The sequence below is a fragment of the Podarcis bocagei genome (assembly GCF_964188305.1).
Source record: "Podarcis bocagei genome assembly, chromosome: 6".
Classification (NCBI taxonomy): Eukaryota; Metazoa; Chordata; class Lepidosauria; order Squamata; family Lacertidae; genus Podarcis; species Podarcis bocagei.
In genome coordinates, this window is record NC_138130.1 from 85,156,566 (window position 1) to 85,177,502 (window position 20,937).

The window sequence follows — 20,937 nt, forward strand, 5'->3', positions numbered from 1 at the left end:
GCAGATAAACTTTTAAAACCACTGCTATGTTGTGTACATCTTTGAATGCAAGGTTGATTTTCCTAAATCAGCCTGCTGTGTAGGTCTTCAGAACTGAATTTGTATAATGAAAATTGGAGTAACACAGGGATACAATAAGGACTTTAAATGGCTTTATGTAGCCTCTGAAAGCTGTCATGTTTTCCTAATTCACAATTAATTATTTAGATGTCTGTGTGAATCACAAGTCCTTCAATGTTGTGCTTCCTAGAGTTGAATTACAGTATGTAACAACTGGTGACTAGATTGCTTTCCCAATACTCTCATATTCTCTTTACCCTTCTGCAAACTCCTTTTCAGGTAACACAGCAAGATGTAAGGAAAGAAAATCCTCTTCAGTTCAAATTCAGGGCAAAGTTTTTTCCTGAGGATGTGTCTGAAGAGTTGATTCAAGAAATAACCCAGAGACTGTTTTTTCTGCAAGTAAAAGAAGCCATCTTAAATGATGAAATCTATTGTCCTCCTGAAACGGCTGTTCTGCTAGCTTCTTATGCTGTTCAAGCCAAGTATGGAGATTACAATAAAGAGATACATAAGCTAGGATATTTGGCCAATGACAGACTTCTTCCCCAGCGGTAAGAAACTTATATGGTGCATCAAAAGTCTGGCAAATTCTATGGGTACAGCGTATAATTTTAATATGAAAGCTTGTCTGGTGGCCTACACCATTGGTCTTCAATTTGGAAATTTAAAAATATGCATCTCCATCCCAGAAACTGGGGGCAGTATCCAACTAAAGACTTCTGCTACTGCAAGGAATGTTGGCTGAGCCGTGGATGTTCCCCTTCTTCTCATCTCCCTGTGTGGCCTCTAAATATGTTCCTGGGGTTCTTATGACAATCCTGAGGAGATTTATGGGGTGTACAGGGAGAGGAGAGAGCAGGGAAATTCCATTGCACAGCTGAAACTCCTCACAATAGTGGAACTTGTTGCACTAGTTAGATACTACCTGATTTTCTTAACTAGCTTGACTAGTAGCATAAGTCAAAGTCCTGCCAAGCCAGTTGTCAGATGGGCAAGCCCCATTCTAGCATTCACACCTTAAGTACAGAGTTTATGATTTCTTTTGTTGTTGAAATTTGTTGGCATTTTTTAAGGAGTTGAATACAATTGGTGCTACACACATTGTTCTTGTTTACTGTTGCTGTTTATAATTAGTTTTGTTTCATTGTGGTCTTCAGTTTAGTATTTTAATTTACTTAACTGTTTTTTAATAGTTGTAAGCTTCCCTGCAGGCTGTGAATACAGGGAAAGGGCAGAGTATTGCAACATACTCGAATTTACTTCTTGTAAACCGCGTAGAGGTTTTGCTACAATCAAGTGGTGTATAAATTTTGTTAAATAAAAATAAATTTAAATCTAGAAAGGTGCCGCTGATTGTAACTTTTGTGTAAAAATAAAATAAATAGTAGGGTACTCTTTTCATGATTATTCTTTATTTTGACAGCGTTTTGGAACAGCATAAATTGACAAAAGAGCAGTGGGAAGAAAGAATACAAAACTGGCATGAAGAGCACAGAGGGATGTTAAGGTAAGTTCCCCGGTATAGTTAGCCCGTCTCTTTTGAATTTAGCTTGCTTTTAATTAATTAATATATCCTACAGACAGAAGAAGTGCTGGTAACTGAAACATATTACTCCAAAGAGCTGTTTTAGCTTACTTCTGTACATAACTAGCTTAACTTTTTGCTACTTTTCCCTGCTTCTGTTTTAAATCTATCACAAAAATATAAATAAAAGCACAGTGGGTCCAATCTATTATGTAGTAATCGACCTCTGTTAGGGCTACAGTTCTATCTGCATATACTTAGGGGTATGTCCCATTGAAATTGGTGGGACATCCAAATTATAATGTATAGAATTGGGCTGTAAATCCGATTGGAATCAATGGATGAAAGTGCACAGTTAACCCACTTCAGACTTAGTTGAGGATACAATTGGTAAGATTGGGCGCAGGATCCTTACTACTTCTGCCTATACAGTGACTATAGAAGTTTGCATTTTATCTGGTTATCAATTATGTTCTTTTCATTGATCAGGGAGGATTCTATGATGGAGTACCTCAAAATTGCACAAGATTTGGAAATGTATGGAGTCAACTATTTTGAAATAAAGAACAAAAAGGGAACTGAATTATGGCTTGGTGTCGATGCTTTGGGTTTAAATATTTATGAACATGATGATAAGTAAGTAATATTAAAACTGTTTCAGTATTCCTGAAGAACTGTTCATGGATCACCCTCCTTAATAGAGTTCGATGTACATTGTTTTTAATTGTGTGCTCTTCGGAAACTGAGCTGTAGATGTTATTGTGGGTAGAGAAAAACCTGTTAAATGAGTGGTCCTGCCTGTTGGACAGAGGTAGATAAAATTGCACACTGTCCTTTCACCCTATAACTTAAGTTTGTTTTACTGTGGTTGTTCACAAAGTGTGTGTGACTAAGGATTATTTTGTGTTTGCTAAAGGTTGACTCCCAAGATCGGCTTTCCTTGGAGTGAAATCAGAAATATTTCATTTAATGACAAAAAGTTTGTGATAAAACCCATTGACAAAAAGGCCCCTGTGAGTAAATATTTTTAATTCCTTTTTTAGACCTGAACTATCAATATAGGACACATCTGCAACCCCTTCCTCTCTAGCTCTTAACTCTCCAAAGTTTGGAGAGTAGTTTCTTGCTTAACTAATGTAATGTTTGCTAATATTTGTGTTGAAATTTCTCACTTACATTGTTTAATTGTTCGCTGTAGGGTTGGAGCTAATCCATGCCTGGAATTTTCTTTTCCCTGCCTCCAAAGTACATAACTTTCAAAATCCTGTTTGAGTTTCCTCTGCCAGCCTGTTACAGTCACCAAGTTCAAAAAACCTTTTAGAGTTTTTCCCTCTTTCGTTGGGATTTAATCATTCTTAATGCTTTGGTGTCAGTTCTTTCACTGATCACACCTAATTCCAAGTCATTTATTGATCGGTTCTGGAACAGCTAATGACTAGTCCCAAAGATTGCTTCATTGGAAGTGAAAGTGTTACGCTATCTATTTAAGAAGTTAGAATCTCATTAAGAAGAAGCTAAGAGTGTCCATATTCCTAACAAGCATGTGTTCCTAGAACATAAATGGGATTTCAATAACTTAATTTTTTTATTAGGATTTTGTGTTTTATGCACCACGTCTGAGAATTAATAAGCGGATATTGGCACTGTGTATGGGAAATCATGAGCTGTACATGAGGAGGAGAAAGCCAGATACAATTGAAGTTCAACAGATGAAGGCCCAGGCTAGGGAAGAAAAACACCAAAAACAGATGGAGAGGTATGATGTTGACAACTGGGTATGAACAGTAGTTGGAATTCTTTTGTCATTCATAACTTCAGACAGACAAACAAAAACACTCTAGTACATGTGACCTAGAGGCAGACTTAAGGAGGAAAAAGTATTAAGTTCTATTTTTGCCCTCATGGACAGAATTCTCTAAAAACAGATAGTACTCCTATTAAATCAGTGCCAGTGGTGGAAACTGTTGTTGTCTTGGTATCGTACTTTACACATGGATGCACACCAGTTCTAAGCAATGACAAATTGGTTTCATGAATTATATATAGAGAAAGAAAGGGTGTTTGTCAAAACCCCTGGTTTTCTTTAGCCCTGGGTAGTGTCTAGGAAAGCTCATGTCCTTATCCAGCTTTGTGTCACAATTGGATTTGTCCTCCAGCAAAGTTCACTGACAGCAGGCTGCCTGCTTAATTGGACTCTGCTAGAGTACTGATGCTTTGGGGAAAAACAAGCGGCATGTACTGGCATGTTTACCGCATGTTTCCACAGTGATTTCAGAAGATTTGCACTAAGTAAACTAAATAGTAACACTGCAGCTGCTGTTAGTGAATGCAGACAAATATGTAATTGCCACTTGGATGTTACCATGAGTTAGCTACTATATACTGCCAGTGTGCAAAGAGTCTAGGTAGAGGTGAGGAGCAGATACTTAAGCGTCACAGTTTTGGGTCAGTTTGTTTGTTGTCTTTTAAATTGTTTTGTGAAGTACCTAATATTGTGTTATCCTACGGGTTACTACCTGATAGATTGAAGTTTTGTAGGTACTTGATTGACGTGTAGAACATAAGCACCCTGGTGGATCAGACCAATGACTCCTCTAGTCCAGCATTATGTACTCACTCTGGCCAACTAGAGGCTCATGAGAAGCCTGCAGTTTAGAAGCCCCTTTATCACATACACAGCCCAACAGGACAGTGACAATAACCCACCAACAGCATACAAATCAATATGGCTAACCTGATCCAAAACACCCACCCACCTCACCCACACATGAAAACAAAGATCACCACAGCCAATCGCAAGCAAACAATCACACCCTAGGCCAACCTCAACCTCTCTCACCACCAAAGGAACATAAGTGAACAACACAAACAACGCTGACACCAAACTCTACATGCATTAAACATAATAGAAACACCGCCACCCGACCCCACCCCTATCCATCCTCCCTCCCTCCACCCCCCTCTCTTTTTTCTTTTTTCTTTTCTTCTCCCCCTAATGCCTCAGCAAACGAAACGGATCTGTAAAAATGTTACAGGGGGAAAAAAAAATACGAGGCACTACACTTCTGTAAAACAAGAAAATCCTGAATAAAATATATATTAAAAAAAAAAAGAAGCACCATCTTCCCCTACTTGATGCTGATCTTTAGCTAGATTGTTTGCCTATTTTGTTTCATTCCAGCTTTCACCTTGTTTTTTTTAGACACTTAGGATACAACTTTGAGATCATCTGCCAGAACAAACCTTTTATTTTTATTATTGCTGCAGGGCTTCCACCTAGCATATCATGTTGTGACTTGTATTGTGAGAATAAATTTGGCATGTTTGGGTAAATGGATTTTGATGGAGGCACTGTAAACTCAGAATGAAAATCACTTGCTCCTCTGCTATGTTGATGTTGGCATTTATTTAATTTAGGGCACAACTAGAAAATGAGAAAAGGAAAAGGGAAATAGCAGAAAAAGAGAAGGAAAGAATAGAGCGTGAAAAGGAAGAGTTGATGGAACGGCTAAGACAAATTGAAGAACAGACAATGAAGGCACAAAAAGGTGACCATGTTCATCACATCTATTTCCTTCAATAAATATTAAGTTTGTGTGTCTGTTAGGTTTATTATGTTACATTGCTTATTACACATCATGTAAGGAAGTTAGCAGCTAGCTTAACAATACACTAATTTAACTTGCATCATATTTTAAACTAGAGGCAACTCTCAAAATACGTGATTTTATGAAGCCAAAACCATGTATAGTCAAGACACATTGGGTTCAGTGGCGGGTGGGATTGCCAAAGTCTTTTTTCCCCTGAATGTCTGCCCCCCCCCCAAAAAAAAAACCATTGGCAAGCACATAAAACTGAATGCATGCAACTTAAGTGAACGTAAGTTGTGAGTTACCTGTACATTGTTGTGTCCCTTTTTCCTTTGGTTCCTTTTTGCTTGAGTGCAGTTTATGGACAGTGGCGCACAGACCTTATGTGACATTGTGAAGAGTACAAATTTGCAGTGTCTAAACCTTATTGCGGACCGTCACTTTATAAGAAATACCAGCTTAGATTAAAATCAAATTCAGTTATGTAGTGGTAAATCATTTATATTCTGCCACTAGGTGTGCAGTAAGCTTTAGTTTCAGAACTAGCTGTTGGCTCTGTCAGGAAAAACAGATAAAGGAAATGAAGGGAAGAAGCATGCAAAAAATGTAATAGATATAAACCCACTTCCATAGTGAGGTGTTCTATTTTACAGTCTGCTAGAAAAGTACAGTTAAATTGGATTTACTTCAGACGTGTTTCTGCTCTTTAAGGTTAAAGTCTTTATATCATTAAACATAATAGCTTTTGCAGGATTTTGCATAGATTTCTCTAGCGCAGCCAATTACTCTTTTTGTGCTTCACTTTCTGAATCATAGCACGGCTATTGAATGGAGTGACTTCTTGCAGTTCCTAACATTTTAATGTTCTTTCATCTCTTTTAATAGTTTGCATTAAGACACTGAAGGCAGTAATTCCCACACTGGGTGCTCTGTGAGAACTGCAGTGTGCTGCAACAAATAAATGATGTAGTGAATGCACCTGGGAACCCAAAGAACTCACCCACAAAAGCCAAATGCATACTATGGATGTGCCCAAACGATGTCAGGGAGGGGATCTGAGTGCCTAAGGCTTATACTTTGCACAGTGCAAGTCAGAATACTTGGGAAGATTACAAAAACCTAAGTCTCCCAAAAAAATGTAAATGAGAAAAACGCCAAATATCTTAAAGCTTTTTTCCAGAAGCATGTGCAAATCTAGGGCCTTTAAAATTAGACACAGACGCCTGAGAATGGGAACTTTTTTCACGCCAGACTAACTGTTCATTTAGCCTAGTACTGCGTATTTTGACTGATAATGGCACTCCAACATCCCAGAAAGAGGGCTTATCATCTGCTTCATTTGCCTGGGATTGACCCAGGGGCCTTCTTGTGTGCAAAGCATGTTCTCTGAGCTTTCGTCCTTACTGCTATGGTTTGTGTGCCTACTGAGCTATCACGGCTGCCATGTATTTGGGAAACTGGCTTGCATTTGAGCTTTCTTTGGCTTTTATACCTGATGCTTTTATAATTCCTCCTGAGAAAAATGTGAACAGTTTTGATGGTTAGTGGATTTGTATAAGAGCCAGTTCTTTCAGTCTGGACAGTAAAGTATTGCTCTGTTCTCTTGAATATCTATAAAAGAAATTAAGTGAAATGCATCCTTTTGCATCCTTTCACAGGAGTAAGTTCCTGCCAACGTGGTCAAGTGGAGTAAACATTGGAATATTCCATTACAGTGGTACCTCCAGTTGCGGACAGGATCCGTTCCGGAGCTCCGGTCGGGTCCCGAGGTTTCTGCAACCGGAGATGCCGCTTCTGCACATACTCACAGTGTGTAGAGCACTTCTGCCCATGTGCGCGCAGTGAAACCTGGAAAAATACTTCCGGGTTTGCCGTGTACGTATCCTGAAGGATACGTAACCGGAAGTAGAGGTACCACTGTACAATGTAAAATTGACATTAGATTATAATCTCATGTGTTGGATGGCCATCTTACATGCATGTTTTAGTTGAGATTCCTGCATTGCGGGGGGTTGGGTACCTTCCAACTTTACAATTCGATGATTCTATAATTCTGTGTATGAGTTGCAGTGTAAAAAAAGTTGGAAGACATGTAATCCTAGGTCTGTTGAACTGGGCACAAATCAGGATTGAACTCTCCTCTCCATTGGTTTATGGCTGGGAAATTCATTCCTGCTTGGTTACTACCTCCACCAAACTCTGCTGCGAACTGCCTCTCAGAGCTGATCCATGGGGTTTAAGATGAAGATCTGCCCACTGGGTCAAAAAGGTTTCCCACCCTTGTCCTAGGCAATCTCCATTGAAAGCAATTGAGACCTTCCGTTCTTATTCTTAGAAAAATAACAGAGAACTCTTTAATATTCAGTGTTGGAAATATTTAGTTTTATTGACTTGGTGTAACACAGTCTGGCTGCCTTTTATTTATCTGATCTTTTCTAAACTTCTGCATAGAATTGGAAGAACAGACGAGAAGAGCCCTAGAGCTGGATCAGGAGAGGAAGAAAGCAAAAGAGGAAGCAGAGCGCCTGGAAAAGGATCGGAGAGCTGCAGAAGAGGCAAAAGCTGCTCTGGCGAAACAGGCTGCTGACCAAATGAAAAATCAGGAGCAGCTGGTAAGACGTTGCATGTGCCTGATTATGTTAGGATGTATTGTTTTCAAGGAGTTTGTTAAAATTCTGGCATCCAAAAAGGAAACGGTATTAAGAAAACCATGCAGGTTCATAATTGCATGATGTCATCTAAGTACAGTGGTGCCTCGCAAGACGAAATTAATCCGCTCCGCGAGTCTCTTCGTCTTGCGAAGCACGGCTATTAGCGGCTTAGCGGCTATTAACGGCTTAGCGGCTTTAAGAAAAAGGAAACAAACTCACAAGAACTTGCAAGACGTTTCGTCTTGCGAAGCAAGCCCATAGGGAAATTCGTCTTGCGGAACGACTCAAAAAACGGAAAACTCTTTCGTCTTGCACGTTTTTCGTCTTGCGAGGCATTCGTCTTGCGAGGTACCACTGCACAAAAAAGGTAGATGCATGTACTTTCTCTCCCCGTATAGCTATGTACTGTGCTGTGGGGAGAGAAAGGTGTATATTGCATTTTGAGTCAACAATCCACTAGGTTGCATCCAAACCAAAGCACACATAACAGGGCAGGTAGAAGCTGACTTCTCTCCACTCACCAAGGTTGCCTCTCTCATTTTGGGGATCCCCTCAACCCTTCTTGCTATAGCCCACCACTTTTGGCAAAGTACCCCGACCTTAGGGGAACCTCTCCGACCAGGTTGTGGGGGGGACTGAGGAAGTCTGCTTCCACCAACTCCATTACATGTCTCTGGATCCATTCTACCATCTTGTTAATATTAAGTTCAGATATTCCTTAAACCACCACCATTCAAATGGTGGCACTATCCTTATGAAATACTTTCTCCAAAGGATGCCCTCATAACTATTTTTTCCCCAAGTTTTGGAGTCACATGATAACCAGGCTCATTTTTTTAAAATTTATTTTTATTATATTGCTCTTGGTGAATTAACTGGTCAGTATTAAGGGAATATTAAGTGGCTTGGTTAATAAGAAAATAACCAAACCACCAAAGTGGTTTGGTTATTTTCTTATTTGTCTAGCTATTTTAGTTTTGAACGGTTGCCTGTTCGTTATACAAAGCTTATGAAAAGGTGACTAAGATTTCTTTACAGCTTCATCTTTAATGCAGACCAATACATGATGTTGCATTAGAGCTAATAACTTTTTCTTCTTACTTCCTAGGCGGCAGAACTTGCGGAATTCACTGCTAAGATTGCACTTTTGGAGGAGGCCAAGAAGAAGAAAGAAGAAGAAGCTTCAGAATGGCAGCACAAAGTAATTATTTTTAATGTACTAAAGCTGGGATTTGTGAATGGGCAAAGCATTCTGAACTGCATGCCAGAGCTGAGAACAAGGCATTTCCCAGCATCGGGTGCCAAATTCTCTGCTGGAAAATGCTTTTTAAAATCTTCTGCATGCTTACAATACTCCTTGCCCCAGTGTGAGATGAGAGCAATACTTGGACTCGCATATGTCCTGTGCTTTCTACTTATCTCTGGCTAGAAGGCAGATTGACTTGATGGAATATAGATTCATCCAACCCCAGGAGGTAAACAAATGTCTTCATGAGCTTATCTGTACCTACTTCTTATGCTTTTCTGAAATCTCATCCTAAATAGGTATCCTACTTTTCTCCTAGAGACAGGGAAAGCTGTTAAGAGTCTTCTGAAAATGCTGTTTGGGCTAATCATTTTAATGAGTACTTGGGGTCTAGGGATGTATCACAGTTCCTTTATATTAGTTGACTGCAGCTGACTTGGTATTCAGAAAGGGGTGCGGAGCTGCTTGAGTTGACTTCTGGTCTTCTCTTGAGACTTTCAAAGTAATTTTAAGCATATATTCTGTGGCCCGTAAACATGTTAAAGGAATGACAGGCTAAGTTGGTTCAATCTCATTGACACCAATCTCATTAAAGTATAAGGCTGGGAGATTTTGGTTGTTTGCGGAGCGAGTTGACTAATCCTCATGACTACCTTTTAGGCCTTTGCAGCCCAAGAAGATCTGGAGAAGACCAAAGAAGAGCTGAAGACTGTGATGTCTGCTCCTCCGCCACCTCCTCCGCCTCCCCCTGTAATTCCTCCCACGGAAAATGAACATGATGAACAGGATGAGAATAATGCAGAGGCCAGTGCTGAATTGGCTTCTGATGGCGTTGTGAATCACAGGAGTGAGGAAGAGCGTGTAACAGAAACGCAGAAGAATGAACGTGTAAAGAAACAGCTCCAGGTAATGAAGAATTACAGAGGCATATAACATAGGCCACAAACCAAAAAGCTCTCTGCTGGTTTGAGCATGCTCAACTTTGCTTTGCACTGTAGTCCCCTGCAAAGCTTTTGAAATGACTCCTATTGATCCCATCTTGGTGTGGGTGTGAGGGGACGTTCCTGCTCAACTTGCAGAGGAAGTCATTTGGTTCAGTGGGCCCTGGGCACAGTACATACTGCTTTGCAAAAATTCATAATATATCCCTCCACACATCTAGACATTCTCCTTCCGATTAAAAGAAACATATTTTTGTGGTGTGGCCTGTATTTTGGAAAATGCAGTCGGGAGAACAGTGTCGTTCAGTTTGTCTCTTGTGCTGCTTTACAAATTTTGTTTTGGAACTAGGTACTGCAGCCCCATGTGAAAATAACAAAATGCTCATAATGCCCAACACAAGCAAGTTCCTTTATATGCAAATTCATACCACAGAGCGCAAATGTTGCTTTTATTCTCTTTGGATTTTGAGCATTAAGCTAGTTAACACAGCATTTTGAAAGCTAAGATCAGATTCCATCTTAATTGAAGCTCTTGGAGGGGGCCATTCTGCTGAGCTTCCTTTCCAGCGGCCTTTAGGCCCCTTTAATAATGCATGAAGAGACCATTTACTTTGGAAGGCAATCAGAACCAGTAAGTGAGTTTCCTGGCAATGCTGTTGTACAGATCATCATTCTGAAGGCTAAATCCATACAATACAGAAGCAGATGATTCCTTCATCTGATAGGTAAATAAGTTAGTTTAGTAGAGCATGATGGGTAGTCAACTAAGGTGTCCCATCAGAGCAAGAATTTCTACTTCTGTAACAAGACTCCCTCCCCCCTTTGCAGTCTCCCTTCCCAAATTTGTGCCAGAGGATATGGGGAACTTCTAGAACAGATTTTGGGACACACAGGAGGATTGGGGGGGGGGATGCTTTGTTGTGCAAGTAGAAATCTTTGCACTAACAGAATGTTCACTAAACCCAATGTAATTTAAAAAAATAAAAAAAGCTTAACCTGCCTATGTTTTGCTGTATCATAGGTTGGCCTGAGCAGTGAATCTGGCAAACAGTGAACACAAAAGTTAATGCAATATGTCTGCTTCTCTGTACCACGTTATGTCCCCTTCTGTTGCAATTCTTTCTAAGAATATGTGATTGAGGAGCTATACATGAGAGACTGATAACTGTTCTCCAGAAAAAAATATTCCAAACCTTGTTTTAAGTTGAATTTACTGAAAATAATCCACTAAAGGAACAAGAATATATCATCTCCCATTTTGCACATGTATACCCCTTTGTTTTATGTATGTATACATTCTGGCTGTTTGGTTGGAAGATTAATCCTGTACCGCAAATGAAATGTTGAACTTGACAGAACTGGCAGCGTCTAAACTGGCAATCCTTTTGTTCCACAGGCCCTGAGTTCCGAGCTGGCCCAAGCCAGAGACGACACCAAGAAGACCCAGAACGATGTCCTTCATGCGGAGAACGTTAAAGCCGGCCGCGATAAATACAAGACTCTTCGACAGATCCGGCAAGGCAATACGAAGCAGCGCATTGATGAATTTGAAGCAATGTGAGAGCTGTTACTTTGCATATATGTTCTTCATTAAGCTTGAACCACCAGCAGAGAAATGCAGGCCTTTCTGAAAGGAACACACCCCACCTTGCCAAAGCATTTATACCAGTTTGTGGTTAAAACTCATTTCATGAAAGCCGTTCAACAATAAGGCAGCCTGTCCGCTCTGGCTCTCTGGGAGAGGTGGTGGTCACATCTCCATGATCTCATATCATGTGGTTTTTTTTATTCTTTGTCCTCTGGAGGAGTAGCACCATCTTATTCTGACAAAGCTGTTAACCTAAACAGGAATGATTTGAAAGAACACTAGCTTTTACCTTATAACTGGCCACAGTTTTTGGCATGGGTGCACTTTGGATTTTTCTTTTCTTTTTTCACTTTAGTGAATTTGCAAGAACTTGCTTAATTTATCAGGGGTTACGGGGTGTTGTTTTTCTTCTGTTAGGTGGAGTTCTTTGGTGTTTCACGTCCTGTCATCATTGATGGTTTTCTTTGCCTGCCTGTTCACAAAGGTCTAGATGGCAGGTAGCTGTTCCAGCATACCTTTTTTTCCCCTTAAAAAAAAAGTGGAACATTAAGTCTTTTGCTTATAGGTCTGTTTTGCTGAAGTCTTCAGTTTTTCAGATAAAAGTAGGAAAATCGAGACACTCTTTAAGACAGGGATAGGTAACCTTTGGCCCTCCAGATGAACTACAACTCTCATCAGCCCCAGCAAGCATGGCTAGGAAAGATGGGAGCTGCTTAGTTCAATAGCATCTGGAGGGCTCAGGTCCCCCACCCCTGCTCTGGGTTCTCCTTGCATTTTGTAAGCTGTCATATGAATTGCAATGTGGGAAACCTGGACCTTTCTGGCAAGGGAGCATATGAAAACATCAGTCCCATGGAGGGGACACTAGCCTACCTCACTACGATATGCATGATGACTGGTCTTTCAAACACCATATAGAAACGCAAACTGCATTATGCTAGGTTTCTGCATAGCTAAACACTACACAAATCTAGGAGCCTTTACTCTTTAAATATTTTGTTCTATTGCAGCATAGATTTGTAGTATTCAAACGGTGTTCAGCTGCCTTTTTGTTGAGTAAAATTCTGCACCATGTATCTTCCATTTTTTTTAAAAAGTAACCTGGAACTGGTATATGATCCACTCAGAGGGTGTGAAACATTTGAGCATGTTTTCTGGGTCTTGGGTTCCTTTGTACTAAATTAACGTTGCTCTGAGGCTCGTTTCTTAATGAAGTCTGCATAAAACAATGCTGCCTTGTACTTGCTTTGAGGGCCCACTTCCACATCAAGGTTGTTCCTTCCATGATAACTGAAGATGCAAGGGAATTGCGCATATATATATATATATATATATATATATATATATGCGCTTTTCAGGGAGTCCAGTCATAGGAATTGTGGCAGAACAGGGGCAGATGAGTTGTATGAACAAACATTTAGGCTGAAGTTCAGCATACAGTCAGGGAATATTGAATGTATGTTTAGAACCATTGCTGAATCACCCTTATCTAATGCTCTTTGGGATGATTAGTTGGCATGTTGACTTTTGAGGACCATGTTTATGAATGAAATTACGCACCATTTTTATAACTCTTTAATTAGTAGTTGGGAGAAAGCCCTGCTTTCCCTGAGGATGGTTCAGCTAACCTTTTGGTATTATGCACTCAAAATTTACACTTCCCTATTAAAAATTGCCATTTTATTAAATATCCTTTAATAAGGATTCCTTATTGAACCTTCTTGAGGGTTGTCCCCCACCCCACCCTTAAATTTAAGGGAGATCTTGGAGAGAGGACATCATGAAAGGAACACAGAGACACTGGTAGCTGATTTTCCTTGCACGGGTGTGCAAAAGCTGTGCACATGCTCAAATGTTTGCCCTGGGCACTTTTGCTTGCAGTCAGAGAAATTGGGCAGATGCCTTGCACATTTTCATGCAGCAAATCATGAGACCTATATGTCCAAAGTGTTCAAAATATTTTGCCATAGCAAATGGAATGGAGTGTATGGCTCTTCCCTGAAATGTGTGTTCGTGCATTGACAATGCCAGACTATCAGTGTAAGGGGGGGAAATACGAGTTAGATTTGCTGTTCATAATATACAATGTATAGATTAGAGTTTAAAATGGATCTAATCCATATATAAAACTGTGTGACTTTTTTCTAAGCAACCAGGAATTAACATCTGTAATGAGGTTTTTCACTGTGAACCAAGTGATGGTGATGGTTGTCACCAACTGTTGAGGAAACACATATTGATGCAGAGGCATTAAGAAAATAACTTGGTGAAGGAATTTTCAACACGCTTCCCCTCTTCTTCCCCTCCCCTTCTTAGCATCTTTTGTGTTGTAAAATTAAGCTACAGTTAATAACACCTATTATTTTGGATAACATTCATTGGCTAACAATAAAGAGACTACAGTTCATTCTTCTGAGATCCATTGTTGTTATTTAATCTCATCTTTCCAGAGAAAAATTGTTTGGTTTTGCTGGGGGGGAAAATCACAATTTGCTTAAGACTAGTGAATGGATGTCTGGAACACAGATGACAAATCTTATAATGGAAATTATTTAAAATGTAAGCAGAAATGACACTCCTATGGAGGGAGGGGGCACTAACTGCTCACTACAGATTGAAGGGAAAAGGGTGATTGCAGGTTCAAAAAAGAGGAATCACTGGCACAGAATTGCTGTTGAGGACAAAGAGCTTATTTAGGCAACAGGTGCTCATATGACAAAAATTGAGGTTTTTTCCTAGCTGTATGCTCCAGCTTTGTGACATGGAGTTGCATGAGTAGCGTAAGATCTCACAGCTAGCATCACACACAGATTTGAGAGGGAGCTCATTTGAATATCATTGACTTAATGTTGCATATAAAATGGGACTTCACTTGTTCGTTGTTTTTTTAAGCCGTGTAATTTGAGAAATCAAGAATGCCCAAAATATTTTTTCCTTTTCATATATGCAAGCCGGTCTGGAACATAGGAAGTTGCCTTGTACTTACTCTGACCATTGGTCCATCCTGCTCAGTATTTTCTACACTGGCTTTGCAGAGCACTGTCCTAGTTGCAGAGCACTGTCCTAGTTGGAGATTGAACTTGGAACCTTCTGCATGCAAAGCAGATGCTCTATCACTGATCTGTGTCCCGTCTCATGCTCGTCTGTTTTGTAATACATCAACAATTCTCAAGTCCTTGCAGTCCAAGTGCACAAATTAAAGCTGTTCACCATAGTTGTGACTTAATTCTGTTCCCCAGGTAGTGTGCAGGAGGACTCCAAAGTAGGATTTTTCCACTGCCTAGGAGATGCAGGGGGAGCACAGGATGTAAAGCTGAATACTAGGAAGTTCCCTAAGGCTGCTCCAGTCCTGTCCTCCCCCCTGCTTGTTTGCAGAACAAGCAGTCCATTTGGCTGTCCTGCACTGATCACTGAGCTAGCCAAGGCATTGGCTTTTATAGCTGAGACTCATCTTGGATTCATTGTAGTTCACTGCCAGGGCCCCGGCTGGTGGCCAGCAGTAGCAAGGCAACTATTTGGCTCAGTCATTGGACAAGAGAGAAGAAATAAATGAGGCTGAAGATAATGGTGATGATGGAGGTTGTAGCACTAGACTAGGTTTTCCACAGGTCGTCTTCAAACAGAAAATCACTACACATACAAAACAGGCATGCATACATTTTTATGGCCCTTTGTGCAATGTATTTGTTGTTTATCATTGTGGACTGTTGTGTGTAGGTTTTCGTTGTTCAGATCCTGGCTCGTCAACCATACACTGCATTTCACACACGTTTTCCACCTAATGGGATAAGATGCATGTTCTCTGCCCCCCTTTCCTCGCCGAAATAGAATCAAGGTAAGGCTGAAGAAATGTCCAATGTATATTTTATGTTCTGAGTTTCAGAAGCCCTTTCTTTGGGCGGAATAAATATTCTGAATCCACTAGGCGCTTTCCTACTGTTTATATTTTGAGGTGGAAAAGTCACATTAAGATGACTTCTCCCACTATTCCCAGGGGGAAGCAAAAAAAGAGGGCGGGCGATGTCAATTCATTACCAGGAAAAGACAAGAGGTGAAAAAAAATGATTTATTCATAAAACAATGCTGATTTTCTGTTTTGCCTGGTGTGTGCAGTTGGTTACTCGTAGTTGCTTTGCTGGACAGGGATATGCAAAATAATCTGTGGGCAAAGCATACATCCCACTCCATTTTCAGTCCTGCTGGCTCTGTGTTGGACCTCTGCTCTGTTTTCCCTTGGGGGCCATTTCTTGCAGTGTGGATGTGCTTTCACAAAGCCCCTTGCCTTATTGAAAGCAGCAGGGATCGGCTTTGTCTGCAGTGCACCCCTTCTATTTCCATAATGATGCCCACCCCATGCATCATTTGTCTTCTTTTCTTTTCTTTTTTGGCCATCGTACAGAGACGCACCTGCTTTTCAGTCCACAGGATGCCTTGTTGTAACACTCGGCATCCATTACATCAGTTTTAAGCCCTCAACATATAGTAGGTCTTTCGGGAGAGAGACATTAAAGTGAAGCAGCAATATGCAGCTCTCTATGCGTAATATAAATATAACCGTGCTTTCCACCTATTAAAGTATGCACAGTCTTTTGTGCTAGCAGTGTTTCCATACAGCTGCTACAGTGTTTAAGAGGAAACACAGCAAACGATAACCAGCAGATATTCAGCAGGTATTCAGCCCCACCACTAAGGAGGAAAAATCCTTTTCACATTCAGGTGGTCTCCAATGTGTTGCTTCCACGTGCCAGGATACTAGTGTTAAGAGACTGTGGCTCTTCAAAATGCCGTTTTAAAATCACTTTTCATAGGGCCTTTAGGAAAGCAGACGTGTTCTTATAGAGCTGTGTCCAAGAGATGTTGTGCAGGCAAAATGGAGCTCTGGACAGGGCATAGCGATCAGTACATTGGTATGACTGATAGGGTGCTGATGTCATGAACTAGCACCAGAAGCTGCTATATCTTGGTGCCCCTTTACCAGCCAATTGCTGCCATCAACAGAAACAGCAGAGCTTTTGAGAAACGGGGCAGAGTCAACAATGATCTGATTGTCAAACTGAACTTTTTTTTAGGCAATAAGGAAAGTGGAAAACAAAAGGGTGAGTACTAAAAGAATAGTTATGGAAGGCCTCAAAACTTACCAAACTTACTCTGTCATATTTAGCTTTTTGCCTGCCCATAGCTCGATCAGTGTTTTTGTTGCATTTATAAGGTTCGAGGTTCAATCTGAGTTCTGCCTTTTTTAAAAAAGGGTTTTGAAAACTGGAAAATACCCTGAATAACAACTGTCAGCATACCAAACTGCTAGCTAACCTTCAAGGCACTTTAAATATTTGGCAAGGACAGTCAACTGTTGGTTTGTGTGCTAGTATAGCACCCTATTCAGGTTTTTCAAAAACTTTTGGAGGGGGTCCAGGGCTGTAAGTGCCCACCCCACCCCCAAATCCCCACTGGCTCTGCTGCCAACTGTTGCACATTGAGGTCAATGTGGTTGGTCTTTGAGCGTGTTTAGACTCCTCTGCAACAGAGTTTTCTGCACCACTGGGGCCCTGATCTCCGGGAGGCTTCTAAGGGCATTTTCCTGAATGCTTGAAGAATCCCCTTTGAGACCTTTGGATTCAACTCACAGAGGTTAGAGGTGAAGCTGGTGCATTCTTTGAACATGTGAGTAGGGCTTATGGTAGCTCCTTGCGCTCATTAGGCTAGTCAAAGCATAGGAGAGCCTTCCAAAAGTCACACTTTTATTGTTAGTAGTATTGCTGATGTTTGGCTGCATGCCAAGTCAATGCACATTTTAGCTGGAATGCAGTGTCAATTTGTGAGCTCTGACACCCTCTTGATTTCAATGGGACGCCCAAGTGCATGCAGAGTTGCCACTGCTGCCAGATAGGCCTCACAGTCTAAACTTCTTCACTCTTCTTCTGAAAAGCAAAATTTGAATTTCTTTTGGAAACAACCCCTCTCTTTTCATTCTAGGCGCTTCTGCAGCTATAAATGTGGTGGGTGTGGCTCTTTTCTGTTTCCTTATTAAATCTGCTTGGTTTTTCTTCTGTGTCTTTGTGCAGGTTACAAAAGTACGATCTCTTGCAACCCTTAGGATAGAAACTTATTCAGGAACAGCTGAAGAACCGGAGGTCTATCCAGGCCTGCCTCTGTTATTTGGGAAAGTTTACAATCCTTTAAACACACAAGAGGTGCAAAGTATATGTCAACTTTCTTGACTGAGAGCAACTCACGCTTTGGAGATCTCTTGGTTCAGTTCTCGTAACTGGTTTTTTTCCTAAGCGTTGGATCGGGGGCTTGTTTTCCCCCCCTAAAATATGGCTGTGACTATTTCTTCAAAGGCTGAAGAATCAGAACCTTTGTTTACTATGCAGCTATAATGCAAATCAATATAGCAGACGGCAAACTGTTCTTTAAAAGTGGGATCTTTTAAATATTCTCTGCATGAACCCTGGCAGAATCAGAAATGTAAAAGTAACTGCTGTTTCTCTTGCCTTTACATTATTCATTTTTACACATTTTATATTAAGCCTTGATGGCATATAAAAACCTAAATCAACATAATTTGTCAAAGGCAAAGGAATTTTTTTAGAGTTTTCCTCTTAAGGTGCTACAGCCGATTGATTCCCTTCCTCACTATCGCTCAAATGGGCATTATATGCATATTGCAAATTGTCTCTACCTATGTACTTGAATAAATGCATCTTTGATGCTTGTGTGCCTGCTTGGTGACTTTAATTCTTCCTTATCTGTAGCTATTGTGCCAGGAGTGGGAAACCTACAGCCCTTCAGATGTTGTACCCCAACTCCCACCAGTCCTAGCCAGGGATGTGGGGTTCGTTCATCAACATTGAGAGGGCCCCACGTGACCCATTCCTGTTACGCAGTTGCTGGAAACCTTGCTGTGTATAATTGTCCAAACCTCAGCAAGTGACAAGAGGCAAGGAGATGACTCAGCTTGTAACATTCACTTTCGGCCTCTGCTTGTGAATGGTCTGCCCCTACGCGAAGGAGTACAATTACATGAGAGCCAGAGCGGTGCAGCAGCGTACAGATTGAAATGGCTTTTTGAGCAGAAATCTCTGGCCTGCCAATCTCTCCAGGGAGTGAATCATTTGTCTTCAGCTTTGTTTCCTCCAATATGAATACCTCGGCATCCTTCAGGCAAGCCACAGGCACAACCACAGTGCTAGAATATATTCCAGCCACACAAAAACATTGGGTGGCTGGCAGGGTGTGTGTGTGTGTGTGTGTGTGTGTGTGTGTGTGTGTGTGTGTGTGTGTGTGTGTTAAGGAGCAAGGCTGCAGAGGATGTAGGGACAATCCTGAGGCCACTGGGCCTTAGATTCCTCACCCCTGCTGAAGAAAAAGCATAGCTTGCTCCAAGGTCACACAATGAGTCCATGATATAGTGCACTTCATATATGTCAGCAGCACACAAGAATGAAAAAGTGATCTCTCTAGCCTAAGGTGCTCATATAGGATCTCCTACTGCATAGTTCACCTCTCATCTGAAATGCTAGGATATACTTTTTGCTACTAAAGAAGGGGTGGGGAGAGGCTGAGTGAACGTGTCAAAGAATTTGACCTTAAAATGATCCAACTTTCTACTAATATCATGTAAAGTGTTTAAAATCCTTTTAACTCTGTGGAATTTCTCTGAGACAACTCAAGCAAATAGTTCTTACGATTTCATGCTGTTCTGGAGAGAGCATCAGTATGAAATAAGGAGAGTCTAACCATGAAGGGAGGGGGAAGCTAATTTTTAAAATATTTTTGTAGAATCCATATACATGCTTTGCAATTTTTTTTATTTTTGTCCAAGAATAGAATTCATGTACATGCTTTGTTTATTTTTGTAATGCCCATGTACTGCTTTATTTGATGTGAATAGCCACAGTTTAAGAACAGCCAGTGAAGAGTACACAATTGCTGCACCAAACTTTTCATAGACATGTTGATCCTCTTTTTTTACAGATATGAGTTTCCAAATAGACAAGATCCCACCAGTTCAAATTGAAGGGAATATGCAGGGACGACAATGACGATGACCCCCACCCAACCCCCCCCTTAAGAACACTTGTAACTAAAACATCTCATCATCACCAGAAGCAATTCCTTACATTTAGCTCCAGGATAATTGCAAAATGCCCATCCAACTAGGAATACAAGTAGATGGAAAGAAAATTCAAACTACTGCTATACCACATAGTTAAGTATTTTAAAGCTGTACAAATACAAAACTTCAGTAAGTGCGAAGGCTATTATTTTGTAATCTTGGGGAACTTTGTTGGGCTTTCTTCTAAACATTATCTCCCCCCCCCCCCAGGCACACAACATGTACATTCCTAAGGTCACAAAATGTTCTCCCATAAGCGTATGCTATAGCCAATGCCCCAAATGTGAATACTGTTGATAATCGTGAAGGAATTCTGATAAATATCACATGCCTCTGAAAGTCCAGTAAATGTTGGTAAACATCCAAAGGTCTCGAGTTATCAACACCTCAGTAGTGCAATTCCATAATTCTGAACGACGATGTTTCAAGTCTAATTAAAGCTCTATTATCAAGCAAAGTTTCATTTAGAACTGATGAATGCAGATCAATCTGCACTCAGAATAAGGGGTGTGGGTGCGTGCGATATCGTGAACATTTCTGTCATTTACAAAGCATGAAAAATGCAAATCACTTTTTGGGTTTTAACCCTTTTAAGATGTTTGGCCAAAAAGGTTTGTTTTAAAACCGTCTATTAAAATATGTACTTCCTTTCTGCTCTTCCCCCAGTTTTAAAACAGAAGACCAAGTTCTCCCATTATTCTCCCTCAAAATGTTAGGATCAATAAATTTCCCAGATAAATACACACAATATATCAAAATAAATATTCCCAAAAGCTATTTTTAAAATACAGATGAACAATCCGATTAACATACTGGATAGTTACCATTCCAATACTACTAAGAAATATCCACTCAGATTTATCCAGATAGTTTCAAAAACTTAAACTGTATCTTCTCTAGGAAGGTGGGTTCAGAGGCCACAGCAGTGGTTGGCAGCGAATACTCTTATTTGAGACGCAAAGGGGCAGAAAGATCTCCCAAGAGAGGATGGATATGGGGCAAAAAGAAAGTCAAATCCTTATGGGAAGCAGGCACGAAGAGGCAGGAAAAAAGAATGTGGAAAGACTGAAAAGGAAAACAGAGGAATGAAAAGTCTGAGAGTAATAAAAACAGCAAAAGCCATAAAGACAGAGAAACAGCAGGAGGTGAAAGAAATGGTAGGAAGGGGGAAATTTAAATAAAAGGCAGAATAAAGGCACACAAGGAATGAGTCC

General features: G+C 40.5%; 1 protein-coding gene across 3 annotated transcripts in view; it reads left to right on the forward strand.

Moving 5' to 3' along the window:
- The window catches only part of RDX (radixin), a 33,941-nt gene extending 19,930 nt beyond the window's left edge, over positions 1 to 14,011 (forward strand). For all 3 annotated transcript variants that reach the window (XM_081199364.1, XM_081199363.1, XM_081199365.1), the window contains 10 exons: positions 340 to 614; positions 1,487 to 1,570; positions 2,078 to 2,224; positions 2,505 to 2,601; positions 3,181 to 3,344; positions 5,006 to 5,136; positions 7,630 to 7,790; positions 8,938 to 9,030; positions 9,736 to 9,981; positions 11,413 to 14,011. In XM_081199364.1, the coding sequence (XP_081055490.1) occupies positions 340 to 614; positions 1,487 to 1,570; positions 2,078 to 2,224; positions 2,505 to 2,601; positions 3,181 to 3,344; positions 5,006 to 5,136; positions 7,630 to 7,790; positions 8,938 to 9,030; positions 9,736 to 9,981; positions 11,413 to 11,577 (1,563 nt within the window). In that variant the 3' untranslated portion in view covers positions 11,578 to 14,011. The remainder of the gene's footprint in view (positions 1 to 339; positions 615 to 1,486; positions 1,571 to 2,077; positions 2,225 to 2,504; positions 2,602 to 3,180; positions 3,345 to 5,005; positions 5,137 to 7,629; positions 7,791 to 8,937; positions 9,031 to 9,735; positions 9,982 to 11,412) is intronic.
- The last annotated feature ends 6,926 nt before the right edge of the window (positions 14,012 to 20,937 follow it).